General features: G+C 42.1%; 1 protein-coding gene across 1 annotated transcript in view; it reads left to right on the top strand.

Annotated features, from left to right (window-relative positions):
• nup93 (nucleoporin 93) overlaps positions 1-13,908 on the top strand; it is a 33,889-nt gene extending 19,981 nt beyond the window's left edge. Inside the window, exons 5-22 of the mRNA XM_080027277.1 lie at positions 460-588; positions 3,069-3,143; positions 4,188-4,280; positions 4,473-4,612; positions 4,782-4,914; positions 5,124-5,281; positions 5,402-5,567; positions 5,683-5,776; positions 10,012-10,203; positions 10,301-10,427; positions 10,572-10,644; positions 11,180-11,224; positions 11,769-11,885; positions 12,021-12,139; positions 12,456-12,573; positions 12,703-12,786; positions 12,888-13,016; positions 13,511-13,908. Of these exons, the coding sequence (XP_079883403.1) occupies positions 460-588; positions 3,069-3,143; positions 4,188-4,280; positions 4,473-4,612; positions 4,782-4,914; positions 5,124-5,281; positions 5,402-5,567; positions 5,683-5,776; positions 10,012-10,203; positions 10,301-10,427; positions 10,572-10,644; positions 11,180-11,224; positions 11,769-11,885; positions 12,021-12,139; positions 12,456-12,573; positions 12,703-12,786; positions 12,888-13,016; positions 13,511-13,621 (2,103 nt within the window). The 3' untranslated portion in view covers positions 13,622-13,908. The remainder of the gene's footprint in view (positions 1-459; positions 589-3,068; positions 3,144-4,187; positions 4,281-4,472; positions 4,613-4,781; positions 4,915-5,123; positions 5,282-5,401; positions 5,568-5,682; positions 5,777-10,011; positions 10,204-10,300; positions 10,428-10,571; positions 10,645-11,179; positions 11,225-11,768; positions 11,886-12,020; positions 12,140-12,455; positions 12,574-12,702; positions 12,787-12,887; positions 13,017-13,510) is intronic.
• Positions 13,909-15,089: the final 1,181 nt, after the last annotated feature.

The raw sequence follows: 15,089 nt of genomic DNA, 5'->3' as shown, positions 1-15,089 counted from the left end.
TAATAATTGATGTTCAACAAATATAAAAAATAATAATAATGACAAATGGATTTCTTTTCAAGAGCTTCCATATCATGTGATCCAGTGTCTCCAAATTATTCCAGCAATTAGAACTAGACAGGAAATACCTATTTCAATTGGATTTTAGTGCATATTCTAATTTATATGAATATGTCTATGGAAAATCTCTGTGTTTTTCTTCAATAGCTTTATTAGGTGATTTTCAACATATACGTTCAAGTAGTTTATTGTCATTACATTGAAGGTCAAACAGCGATAAAACAAAATGTAAAGCTTCGGGGTCCTTGAAAAAAGTCATTTCAATTTTGAAAGTGCTGAAAAACTGCTTGTATTTCACTCTTAAAAAGCTGTATAAACTCTGTAGCTCAATTGCTATCTACCTTACCCGTGTGCTATATTACATTGAGGGTGACCCGTTTCCCCACTCCTGTGTCCCAGACGTTCCTGTTGGCTGAAGAGTACCACCGTGAGTCCATGCTGGTGCAATGGGAGCAGGTCAAGCAGAGAGTGTTGCACACACTGCTCGGAGCAGGAGAGGACGCACTGGACTTCAGTCAAGATGTGGAGGTACAGGATCTAAAACTAAAGACACAAACCGTTTTCTAGACGCATGCCATTACAGTGTTCGACCTGAGGTGAAAGCTCATTTTGATTTTGCGGTTCACTTGCCGACTTACTCGAGAGATCGTTGAAGCCTGACCCTCATTTACAACGATGTCCAGTCAAAAAGTGAAAAGTCAATATTAGTTTTGTTGTTGAAATGGTGTTATTATGCTAAATCTAACTGAGGTTGTATTTACCTGATATTTTACAAATAAAGAGTTCATTATTATATTTTTAATATCAGTATTCATCTCGGTGTGTGAACAACATAGTGCATTTATCAAGTGACGATGAACTACTTGTACTGACTAAAGTTGCACCAAGATCTTCAGACATAGTGGGATTTCTTTATATTTGTATATCAGTGATTCTTGAGAACCGGGACAAAAGGCTGTCTTCCATATGTAACTGCTGTTATCTTTAAAAATAAAAATATTTAAAATTGTAGATGTTATTAAGGATTAAGAATAGAATGTCTGGAGCACAATTATCCCCTTAAATAAAATGTTATCATTATTATGTCAAATATATGACACTTGTTATCTTCTCACGACGTCCAAAACAGTGTGTCCACAAAGATTGTTTCAATCTTTCATATGCAATAAAACCTATTAAAAATGTACTTTGATGATTAAAAAGTGCTTTTTTTCATCAAAAGCAACACTAAATAATATCTCATATCAATTAAAACAGTTTTTCTTCAACACATTCATGTTTTATATGGTTTCAAAGTGGTGGGACACTTTTTGTCACCACCGTCAGACAATCCATTAAAATGTATTTTCCTGAAGTAGTTCATACTATCATCAACAGAAAACCAAATGGCTACTAGAAAAACTCCATATGTTCTGTTTTAAGAAACGTTAAATATGTCAACACCGTCAGATGTCAAAACATTATGCATTTAAAAAAAAAAATGTGTGGCCTCTGTCAGTCTTGGTGAATATTTGTGATCACTATACATCTCTAGCCTGGAACCGCCCACCTACCTACTTCCGCTCAATTTTCCTTTCACTTCGGTAGTCAGTCTGGGGCATGGACCTATAAAGAAATGGACAGCGGACTGAAAACCGTTGGAACGTTGAAGCCATTAATTCCTATGAAAGCTGCTCATTGGCGCAGGGCGACCATACAGGAAGTATTCCTGGCTTCGGCTTCCGCGTTACACGGTGCCAACACGCCCCTAAAGCGTGACGCGCAGTGTACGTTTCACTGACGTTCTTGGATGAAGAAAGCAGTGTAACCGAGTGTAACCCATAACTCCTCCTCCCGCGAAAACAAACTGAAAGACGTTGAAAGCCGTTGGGCTAATAAAACGCTTGAGGTGGCGTTTTTAAATGAGAAAACTTCAGTTTTATTAGTACATGGTCTAAAGATAAGTATGAGCCTATGATTGATATCCAGAAACAATTTGCGGAGACACAATCTTGTTCGCCGCTTGTATTGTGTGGACGGGGAAATCTGCCTCTGGGCTCCATGGAAAATAAGCTCCCATTCACAGCATGCAGTACCAATGGGTTGGCCACTAGTCCATGCTGGCTGCTCGGAGAAGGCAGCATCCTGGGGGCCTGGTCTGGGGCTGCGGTGTATTCATGTATTCCTGCTCAGGCAGATTTCTTCCGGTCCAATCAGCAAACAGAGTGAGTGGCTGGGAACGATGACATCGAAGTCGCGCGCCAGTTTCAGTTGAAGTCAGAAGCCGGCTCATGACATACGTCAAGACCAAACGTTATGCGATTGGTTGGCAGATCCAGAGTGGCACTGGGCAGATCCAATAGTTTTAAACTTCAACAGACACCCGCCTCCAAGTGAGTGAACGTTTGTCAATAGGGCAGTTCCAGACCTTCTTCTGTTCAAATGAAATGAAATACGATGGTCTGGTAGGACCGGGCTAATACATCTCATGGGTTTAGCATAAATTGAGGACATTTAATTTTTTGGTGTCTGACGGTGTTGACACAAAATAAGGAATGACAAGCTAAAAAGGCCTTTTTGATAAGGAATCGCAAGGTAAAAAGCCCATTTTTATAAAAAGGACAAAAGCTGGGAGGTTGTGTCAAAGCTTAGCTAAGTAGCTTAGTATATGTTGGATACATACATGTAATTTCATTTGGCTAAACGTAGGGTTTGCATTTTTTCAACATTGCACCCTGTTTTGTCCCACTTCTCAAGAATCTCTGATATAATTCAACTTCTGGTACTGAATAAGCCTCAAGTCTCTCGCGCTGAAATCACTCTTAAAAACGCAGGATATTCAGAATGAAAAAATAGGATTTGTTTAAGATGCTTATTGACGATGTCACATTAAACAATTGACCCTTTCATCATTTTGTGATCATTGTGCCTCTTGTTTTTGGCTTCGTATTACGTCCTTTCAGAAACCCTCTCAGCTTGTGTGCAGTGTATTTGTGAAGTCATTTGTTTCCTCTTTTGCCTTGTTGCAGCCCAGCTTTGTGAGTGAGGTGCCGGCTCCAGGGAGAAGTGCCTTGGACAGCGTAGAGGTGGCCTATGGTCGACAGGTGAGTCGCCATCAGTCTAATGCTGAAGTACATTGAAAACGAAAATGCAGTTGAGAGCACGCAGTTCAGTTTTGGTGAGGAAGGTAAAAGTTTAATCCTAATGCAAAATAGTATTCAGCCCCTTCATCTCAGTGTTGCGCTGTCTTTTATTTCTATCTACCATGAGAATCATATACATTTGTATCATAGGAAAAGTGTCCTAGATATGTACTGAAAATAGACTTGTCAGCACTATGTAATGCTGACACTTTCTAAATAACCACAAACACATCTTTGTCATCTTCCTTTTACTTATCGGCTGACACATAATACCTTGTTAAAAATAGTCATCTGTGTCATCTAGCTGTGACAGATTCTGTATCATCTATTGAAATATGCTGTAGACACAGATTTAATAGCAACATAACTTGAAGTTATTTGATGATTAAATCTAACGGCCACCTCCTAAGTTGAACACAATTGTGTAAATTGTAGCTCGACTGCAGTCAGTCTGTTTGTAAAGCCCTGTGTCGGATCGTTCCGTTAAAATGGGGTCACATCAAGACAGGAAATGGCTGATCAAACATATTGATTGATTGGGCCGTTTAGGGGGACTCTGGGTTATTCTCTCTCTTCCACTCACTCTGTATATCTCTCTACCATCCCTCCTCCCTCATCATCCTGTCTGACCTTCCCTTTCTCTCTCCGTTTGTCTCTGGCCTGCTACGCGACGCAGCACTGTGAATGCGGCTCTTCCTCCGACCATGTGTCGACACATTGCATGCGGCGTCATTTGCCTAGTTTTTGTAATCCTCTTTGATGACATTTTTAACATTTTGATTCTATTTTTCTTGTTTTTTGTGGTGAACCATTTCACTCGATGGCCGTAGCGATTGCTGTCACTTTTGACGAAGACAATGGAGTTGTAGGCAGATTTTTTTTTTTTTTTTTACATTTACTTTTAACTTGTAGAATTGAAACCTGAGAATTGAGCATTTCAGCATTCAGAGCTTATCAACTATTTCCTTCCTTCCTGTCTTTCTCTCCCTGTATCACCACCATCAGATTTACGTTTTTAATGAGAAGATAGTGAACGGCCACATTCAGCCTAATCTGGGAGATTTATGTGCGTCTGTGGCAGAAAGCCTGGATGACAAGGTAAGAGCATTGTTCTTTCACATCTGAGAACGGCATAAAATGATTGAATTATTCTATATATTTTATGTATGTCTATATGTAATTATTTTGTCCTCTGGTGTTTTTTTTTTCCTCCAACAGCTAATATTCATTATGTGTCCTCTGTACACGTCTTTATGTAACTGTCAGAGTAACCCTCTCTCTTCCCTGCAGAATGTTTCAGACATGTGGCTGATGGTGAAGCAGATGACAGACGTATTGCTGGTTCCGGCCAAAGACACTCTCAAAAGTCGCACCTCTGTCGAAATGCAAATGGCCTTCGTACGCCAAGCACTCAGCTTCCTTGAGAACAGGTGACTGCAGTGTTGTTGGTGTTTTCTTAATTACAGTGATTAGTCTTGTTTTTGAAGAGGTCAGGCTTTTATTTATGTTAGGAGTGTACACACATTAGTCTAAATTTAAGCTGAACGGCGCAATGAAGATGAAATCAATGTAACCGTGTGTGTCTGTCCTTTCTCCCAGTTATAAAAACTACTGCATGGTGACTGTGTTTGGGAACCTTCATCAGGCCCAACTAGGTGGAGTGCCAGGAACCTACCAACTAGTCCGCAGCTTCCTCAACATTAAACTACCAGGGCCGCTGCCTGGCATGCAGGTATCATATATACAGAGATTTAGCTTTTTTCTATTTTTGGTTAACCTGACATTCACAACCCACCAACTTGAATATGCCTGAGGCTGCATAATATCAGTATTGGTAATCATATTTATTATAATGACCATATTCATAGCCATATACACACACTGAAATCAAACATGTATGGATATTGTCACCAGTGTATTCAATGTCTGTGTGTGCAACAGGATGGTGAGATAGAGGGCCACCCCGTGTGGGCTGTGATCTACTACTGTCTGCGGTGTGGAGATCTGAACGCAGCCATGCAGGTTGTGAACAGAGTGCAACATCAGCTAGGAGACTTCAAGACCTGGTTCCAGGAGTACATGAATAGCCCCGACAGACGGTGAGAACGCCTCGGCTCCTCGTTTTCATGCATTTGTATATATTGGGCCGCCCACATACGGCAAGGCAGGTCAAAGTCCCTTCTCCGCTCATCTGTTTCTGCCTCTGGATCTCGCTGCAGTCTATCCCCGACTTCAGAGAACAAACTGCGCCTGCACTACCGCAGAGTGCTGAGGAACAGCGCCGACCCCTACAAGAGAGCCGTCTACTGCTTGATCGGGAAATGTGACATCAGCGACAACCACGGAGAGGTGGCAGACAAGACTGAAGACTACCTCTGGCTTAAGGTAACTGTATACTTCATTTATTCATACTTCATTCACTTACCGTCTTTTAGTGTGTGGATGATTCATGAAACAGTCCGTTGAATGTTACAGTGTGTACCATGTTTTGTCCCTGCAGTTGAACCAGGTGTGTTTCGATGATGACGGCAGCAGCTCTCCTCAGGACAGACTGACCCTGCCACAGCTCCAGAAACAGCTGCTGGAGGACTACGGTATGGAACTACCTATCTGTTTCCATTGAGTTCCCTGACTGTTTTTACGAGTCACAGGGGGGGGACACAGCAGGCATGAACACATCTGTGCCCCCCTGTGACTCGTACTGTCCTTGGGTAACCTATGGCTCATTGTAGCATGTGCTGTTGATTGTAATAAGACTACAACCATATGTGTTCATTGTTAGGAAATGAGTGCAGCTTGCCTAGTTTTTATTATCTTTTTAAAGAGCCGGAAAAGGTTTAAAGGTTTCTTTTTCTTTGTCCATTACAATTTTTCTCAAATTATTTGAAGAATGCACTGATCCAGCTTTAATTCAAGATGTCTGCAGGCCTCCCTTTTTCTCCAAATAAAATCTGTGTGCCTCAATTTTTGAACTTATGCAAGGTAGCATGAGGCCATTGATTGTTGTGGCAACAGTCTGTTGCCCACTATGTTGGAAAGAAAGTGAAAGCCGTAAGACGTGGCTCATAACCTGATTCACCTAATTATGGCAGTATTGTTGCCAATACTGGTCGATATACAGTGGCTTGCGAAAGTATTCATACCACACACGTACATTTATTTTATTGGGATTTTATGTTATAGACCAACACACAGTGGCGCATAATCGTGAAGTGGAATTAAAATGAAACATGGTTTTCAATTTTTTTCATGAATAAAAAAACTGAAGAGTGTGGCGTGCAAAAGTATTCAGCCCCCCCGAGTCAATGCTTTGTAGAACCACCTATCGCTGCAATTACAACTGCAAGACTTTCGGTGTATGTCTCTACCACCTTTGAACATCTACATACAGACTGACATTTTTCTCCATTTGTCTTTGCAAAATAGCTCAAGCGTCAGATTCAGCGTCAGATTGGATGGAGAGAGTCTGTGTGAACAGCAATTTAGGTCTTTCCACATATTCTGAATTGGATTTAGGTCTGGACTTTGACTGGGACATTCTAACGCATGCCTATGCGTTGATCTAAACCATTCCATAGTAGATCTGGCTGTAGGTTTAGGGTAGTTGTCCCTCTGGAAGGTGAACCTCCGCCCCAGTCTCAAGTCTTTTGCAGACTCTAACAAGTTTTCTGTCCTGTATTTGTCTCCATCCATCTTCACATGAAATCTGACCAGCTTTCCTGTCTCTGCTGAAGAAAATCACCCCCACAGCATGATGCTGCCACCACCATGTTTCACAGTGGGGATGGGGTGTTCAGGGTGATGTGCAGTGTTAGTTTCCAACACAGATAGCATTTTGCGTTAAGGCCAACAACTTCAAGTTTGGTCTCATCTGACCAGAGCACCTTCCACCAACCCTTGCCACAAGCCATGCGGGGGACACGGTATAGTCAGATGAGACCTTGAAGTTTTTGGTGCAATGGCGGAAACTAACACTGGACATCACCCTGAACGTACCATCCCCACCGTGAAACATGGTGGTGGCAGCATCATGCTGTGGGGGTGATTTTCTTCAGCAGGGACAGGGAAGCTGGTTAGAGTTGATGGGAAGATGGATGGAGCCAAATACAGAGAAGAAAATCAGGTTCAACTTCCAGCAGGACAACTTACCTATACGTACAGCCAGATCTACAATGGCATGGTTTAGATCAAAGCATAGTCATGTGTTAGAAGTCCCAGTCAAAGTCCAGACCTCAATACAATTCAGAATGCCTTGAAATAAAGACTTGAATATTGCTGTTGACAGACACTCTCCATCCACTCTGACGCCGAATCTGAACCTTGAGCAATTTTTCAAAGACGAATGGGCAAAAATGGCAGTAGATGTGCAAAGCTGGTAGAGACATACCCCAATAGACTTGCAGCTGTAATTGCAGGGATAGGTGGTTCTACAAAGTATTGAATCAGGGGGCTGAATACTTTTGCACACTTTTCAGTTATTTATTTATATATATATAAAAAAATGAAAACAACGTGTCATTTTCATTTAACTTCCTAATTATGTGCCACTGTGTGTTGGTCTATCACATAAAATCCCAATAAAATAAATATACATGTGTAGTTGTAATGTGACAAACTGTGGAAAAGTTCAAGGGGTATGAATTCTTGTGCGAGCCACTGTATGTAGCAATGCATCCCTTTTGCATCCCGTTTTCTGACATGTTCTGCTTTACTTAAATGTTTTCCTTATTCTTGCCAATTTAAACATGCTGTACTGTACAATCATTCCTTCCTACTGTCAGTGTTTGTTTTCATTTTCATTTTCCCTTAACTGTCAATATTCGTACAAAACTATTATTCTCAAGATTTTGCTCATAGTGCACAACATAAGATTTTATGCTGATAGAGGATGTGTTTATACACACATACAATCCATCCTACTGAATAATTTAACAACACTAACAGCCCCTAAAGCTATGAATATTGCAGCTTTGTTTCTGGAATATCATGTTTTTTTCCTTCCAGTTTAGCATTATGAACAGCTGTAAATACTATAGCACCCCGGCGGCAGCTGCTGCTATGGACAAAAGGCCAGCCCTAAGTGTGACTCAGAGCCGTAGCAAATTCAGAACACTTTGTCATAGTTGGTGGGAACAAAGGTTCATGGGTTTGCGGTAAATAAAGCCAGAATGTGTTTGTAAATTGATTTTCAAACTGCCAAATGGGGTAAAAAGGCAACACAGTTCCTGGTCTTTTGTACTTGTATGATTCAGGCGGCAGAATTTCTTGCTTGGGAACGCTGCAACTGCCAGTCACCGGCTGCCTGTGCAGAAGATGAAATAGCGGCTCCCACTTCGTCTATGTGCAGGCCTCATAGGTAAAATTGAGACTGATTCAGCTTAAACTGTGGGAACAGATACTGGATAAAAGTATGGCACCACTCCTGCTTCCCCCTGCCTGATCACGCATTAAAGTAAACACCCTATAAACATCTTGTTGCAGCCCTCTAGATGACACAAGGCAAGTGAAGCCATGATCTATTAGACTGTGACTTTGATCTTTCATCCAAACTAATTTCCAAACCAAACCGCCCTCTTAAAACAACCACATGCCCCCCCAAGTTAGGGGGGCAATCAGGCCTTGATTCTCACAGCATTAAAAGCGCTGTTCTCTCCCCTGGGTTTTTTTTTGCCTTCTCCACAGTCCGATCCTGCTCGTTTCAGATAAGACTGCACTCTTTTCCTCCCTCTCTGCTCAGCAGGGGAGTACAGCCTCAAGCCTCTCATTCTGTTTCCTCGGCTCCCTCGGTCATCTGGCACAGTTTTCCTTGTTGTCGTCCATTTTGTTTCACAGCGGGTCCCAAAAAGCCTCTCTCCATTTCCCTCGCGTAATGCAAACGCTCGCCAGCCTCGTCTGTTCTCAGTTTCTCTCTCTCCATCTCCATTCTATCGTTGTATCCTTCTATATGTCTCTCTCTCCTCACACCTGGCCCGTTCCCTACCACAGATTTCCGTCGTCTTTCATGTTCAATCCTTGTATGTGCATTTCTTTCTCTCTTGTTCCTTGTTTGCAGGCTGCTGCATCGCCCCCCCCCCCCTTTCCCTCCATCCCACCCACACTCTTATCTCTCCTCCTTCCTCGTCCTTTTTCTACTCTTCATCCCCCTCTCTTCATCTCTCGTGCGCCCTCGCTTTTTGAACTCGAGTGCTGTAAGTCTGAGATAAGGCTGTAAAATGGCTGACGTGGTCCAGCCTGTTCTACTCTACTCAAACTTTCCGCCGGCAAGAGGATTAAGGATTATAATTAAAAAGTAAACTTGATGACTAAGTACCTGCGCTTGACAAAATGTTTTCAAATTCCTACATGTTAAGTTGTCTTGTCAACTGTCGAAAGTTAACATGGCACCTATAGACTGTCAATCACAGTTGTTCAATAGTGACATTAGCACAGTTTCTATAGCAACTGTCAGATAGGCGTTGATTTCTTCTTATCAAACACTGAAAGAACTACGCAGGTGATCACAATTATTTTCCATAATTACAGCTCTGTTGCATACAGGCTGTGCTTGATTGACGGGTGCCTCCTCTCTCTCCTGTCGGCTTTGTTCAGGGTTGGACAAATTACACATCTATATTAAAATATGCTGCATTTAAATCAGTTTCTCAATTATTCAACATAACCAAATAAATTGTTTGCACTCGATACTCAAAGATGACGGAGGTTCTCGAATGACTAGGAAACACATCTGACAGTAGAGGTACTGTCAGATGTGCCTCTTTCTTCCTGAAATGACTTTATTGTCAACCTCATCCTAACCAGCTCTCTCTCTCTCTCATCTTCTGTCCAATAGGAGAGTCCCATTTCTCTGCCAGTCAGCAGCCCTTCCTGTATTTCCAGGTCTTGTTCCTGACGGCTCAGTTCGAGGCGGCGGTGGCGTTCTTGTTTCGAGTGGAGAGGCTCCGGAGTCACGCCGTGCACGTGGCGCTGGTGCTGTATGAGCTAGGGCTGCTGCTCAAGTCGTCTGGCCAGAGTGCTCAGCTGCGTGAGTCTCATTCATTCCCTTCATTCAGCACGGTGGAGCAGACACTGGAGAAAGACACTTGTTAGTTCAACAGAATGTGTTCACCTGTCCTCTGCAGTGAGCCAGGAGCCCGGAGACCCTCCCATGGTGCGCCGCCTCAACTTCATCCGCCTGCTCATGCTGTACACTCGCAAGTTTGAGTCCACCGACCCACGGGAAGCCCTGCAGTACTTCTACTTCTTACGGTAAGTAACTAACTACATTGACATTACTTGAGTATGTACTGTACAGATCGCTGGTTAAAGGGAAGGGAGGATGTGTGGCAAATATCGGGGTGTAGACTATTGCTTGAATCCAGTTATGCTCACCATAATGTCTTGGTTCTGCAGCAATGAGAAGGACAGCCAGGGAGAAAACATGTTCATGCGTTGTGTCAGTGAACTCGTCATTGAGAGTCGAGAGGTGAGTGACCCACGGTTACAAATGTCTGGAAAATATGGCCACACAGTAGAGAATACATGTATCTATGTTTTTACTTCAAACCTATTTTTACAAATAATTTCATTTGGTTGTATATTTTATCATTTGCAAACATCTACACTAGAAATACCAATTCAGATTTTTATTTTTTTTTTATCTGTCCCTTTAATTTGTTTTTGAATATGTTTTAAATTGAGAAGCATTAAATATATGTTTACCTGCTTTATTTATGACCAATCCGTCCACTTTTACAGGACAATAGTTGAACATAGCACAACACTTTTTGTTTGAGAGGGGCGTTATGTGCCTTATCTTTGTAAATATAAGGGGACCCAATATAGGAAAGACCTTTCATTTAATGCAATCAGCGTCTCAAAAACCACAAAGACAAAGAAGTGTCATGATGTAGGATTTATTTCAGGGTTGTCTCATTTTGTATTATACTCTTAACACAGGTGTATTACGGCGTATACCTGGCATGTTTATGATACGGTGGTATTTTGGACATTTTTCACAGTTTGACATGCTGTTGGGGAGATTGGAGAAGGACGGCAGTAGAAAGGTAGGAAGACTGTGTTCATTCTCATTTCTTCTGTGGTTGCCTTGTCTTTCAAATGTGATTGCCTCTCTCCCTCTATCCTGCCATGCCTCTCTCCCTCTATCCTGCCATGCCTCTCTCTCTTCTTCCTTTTCCACCACTCCTCCTTGCTCTGCTCTGAAATGGAATTTCCGTCACTCAGACTAGGACAAAAAATTCCCTTCCTCCAACACGTCCCCTACACGTTTTGACACTCTTTTCTACTGTCATGGATTAAAAAGCTCTTCACCGCGCCTCACTGTAGCTTTTGCTTCCAAATGTTTCTTGACATTTCTCACTGTGCCTGCAGCGCTCTGCGAGATGTTACGTTAGAGGGTCTTTATATTGTTTTATTAATCCCACCCACATGACAGAAACAATGTTTTGACTGTGAACCTGTTACCGACATTCTGCATTTTCTTTCATTTAAAAAGTTGACAGTCTAGATACAGACAGAAAACATACTGCTTAACAACCAGAGCTGCGGTATTCTTTTCCTCCCTCTGATCTTCTCTGCTATTTCCTCTAGCCTGGAGTCATAGATAAGTTTGCCGGGGACACCAGAGCTATCATCAGTAAAGTGGCTCTCGAGGCTGAGAACAAGGGCCTGTTTGAGGAGGCGGTCAAACTCTTTGAGCTTGCCAAGGTGAGCATACCTTTTATATATATAATTTGCAGTATTATATATATATATATATACTGCAAAGATGCTGCTGTTTGCAGCTGTTGGTTTTGAGTCTTCTCACAGTCTCTCCCTTTCTTCTCATTTCTCTGTGTGCAGAACCCAGATAAGGTGTTGGAGTTGATGAACAGGCTGTTGAGTCCAGTCATTGCCCAGGTCAGCGCTCCTCAGTCCAACAAGGAGAGGCTAAAAAACACTGCATTGGCTATTGCTGAGAGGTAAGCACACACACACACACACACACACACACACACACACACACACACACACACACACACACACACACACACACACACACACACACACACACACACACACACACACACACACACACACACACACACACACACACACACACACACACACACACACACACACACACACACACACACACACACACACACACACACACACACACACACACACACACACACACACACACACACACACACACACACAAACACAAACTTCTCTATATGTAGTCGATAGTCATATAAAAAGCATAAACTGAATCATTTTCTCTTTCCACTTCAGGTATCGTTCTCAGGGCATTGCAGGAGAGAAGTCTGTTGATAGTACTTTCTACCTGCTGTTGGACCTCACAACGTTCTTTGACGAGTACCACGCAGGTCAAGTGGACAGAGCCTACGACGTGAGTAGATCTCTGATAACACAGGGAGAGGAGTGACGGGTAGATGTAGTGCAGAAACTTAAATGTCCATAGAAAGAACCGCTAAGCTCCTCTGTAAATGTCTTCTCCGTCTTTGTGTTTGTCTATCAGGTGATGGAGCGTTTGAAGCTTCTTCCTCTCAGTCAGGACAGCGTGGAGGAGAGAGTGGCTGCTTTCAGGAACTTCAGTGATGAGGTGAGGTCAAGACGCTTTCCCACAATACATAGTGTTACACCCTTTATTCTTTCAAACATTCTAAATGATGACCGTTAAACATATTTCCTCTGTGTCCCCAGGTGCGCCACAACCTGTCTGAAGTGCTTTTAGCCACAATGAACATCCTGTTCACTCAGCACAAACGCCTGAAGGGGGCGCCAGCCGGCACGCCGGGACGACCGCAGAGGACCATAGAGGACAGAGACATGGTGAGAAGACCAGACTGTATTAGAGCACAGGGACAAACTGAGACGGCTGAACACCAATATACACAGTGGAACATTTCCAAATGAAAGAATAAGTTTGTCGTTGCTATCTGAAGGAGAACATTTTTAATGTACACTGTTTGTAAATGAAAACTCCAGACATATTTTGTGGCTCTATTGAACATGAGGTATTGTTCAGGCTCTCGTGTTAGTAAGTTTATAGTTATTATTACAACTCGGTTTGGTTTAGTAAAGGCTATCTACACAAACACTACAACAAATGATACCTGGAATGATTAAGGGCAACCAGTCCTGTGCTAATTGTGCTTGGTGCTATTATTTCTAAATTTCAAAAATATGTTAAGAGATAATTACATCCTTCTCTGTTGCCGTACACAGATACAATCTGTCTGGTCAAGTTATTGCAGCTCATTAAAAAGACCACCTTCTGACATGTGTGTTAACTCGCTACACACGGCCTCTTCTTCTCCCAACAGCAACTCCGCAGCCAGGCCAGAGCCCTCATCACCTTTGCTGGTATGATTCCCTACAACATGGCTGGGGACACCAACGCTAGACTGGTGCAGATGGAATTACTGATGAACTGAGAGAACATGCACACACACGCACACACACACACACACACACACACACACACACACACACACACACACATACGCACACAAACACACCTTTCTGACAACCAGAGACCTTCTGGCCTTTGGAAACAGTCATATTCGCGGTCATTTTGTTTTGTATAGAAAACTACATTCATATTTTGTTGACATTTCCATCTTTATTTTACCCATCTGAGTTCCAGTGAATTGTCAGTCTGTTCTTTTTGTTTTGTGTTTCCCCCAACCTCCATTATGTTGTTTCATATTTGTATTTTTGATGATTTGGAATAAAAAAAAAAGTTTACTTTTCAGTTGTCTTTTTATTTTAAACCACACAATGTCCATTACATTATTTATTTTTTCCCATTTACCCTCCTTTTATTAACTATTTATCCTCAGTTTTAAAATTCATTGTCATATATCTCATGACTATATGTTTATCAACATACCCCAGTTGACACTATAATTAATAGGAAAGCTTTTGAGGAAGAAAAGATTGTTTTATTATTCATAAACATGTTTCACAAGGACAATTGTCATCTGAATGGTTAGTGTATATTAATAAAGAGAAGAGGCTAAAACATCGGGGTCAGCATAATGTACACAGCAAACTTTTGACAGTCTGAGACTTGTTGAGCTCATCTTCCAGCAGAGTTTAGTGTTGCTGTTATTGAAGATTGCCAGTTGTAGATAGTTCGATTCCCTCTCTTTTAACATGAGCGAGTGACTGACTTCAATTCCTAATCCTAAATGCTGCAGGAGGCAGCCATGTTGTTTCCACAGGCTGTAGTGCAGTATCTATGACACGTCTCCCAGCTGATGGTTGTTTGGCTTGAACTGGACTACAGACTGGAGGGACATTTCTATCTGTCTCAGTAAGACACGTGACTTCTGGGGTTACCAAGGGAGGAGACATTTTTAATCACAAACTGCAAAACATTCCCCCTGATCAATAATATATGTAGCCTATTTAATGTTTCCCATATTCTCTGAGGAAATCGGTTGTAATGCATTTACTTGAATGTGATGTGTTTTTCCCCATTAAGAACAAATGCAAAAAGGTTGTATTAACTGGCTTTGTTCTGAAAATGTCAAGTCCCTCCACTTTGAACAGTTTCAGCTTAAACTGTGATTTCCTTTAATGGTATCACTCACCATACTTTACACCATGGCAACTGTCTCCAGAACAACATGGCAACCATCAAAACATCACCTTTGCAAGGAACTAGCAACAGCCTACCGATGCCGTGTCAAATGCAAAAATGTCTTTCAGCCGAGGGCTTAGCTATTGCTACCTAACGCATGCCAATTTTGAGAAAACAAATCTCCCCCTCTCTGTTACATGTGTGACCCAAACTTGCAGTCCTTCCGTCTGGCCTGAGAGAACGCAGATGGAGGCTCATTCTGTCTTGGCTGCTCCACATTACTGTGTTCAGTGATGTCGAGTTCAGTTAGCCCA

Source organism: Ammodytes marinus (assembly GCF_949987685.1).
Source record: "Ammodytes marinus genome assembly, chromosome: 5".
NCBI classification, from domain to species: domain Eukaryota; kingdom Metazoa; phylum Chordata; class Actinopteri; order Uranoscopiformes; family Ammodytidae; genus Ammodytes; species Ammodytes marinus.
The sequence above is the reverse complement of the archived record's forward strand: the minus strand, read 5'-3'. Positions and strand labels throughout refer to the sequence as shown.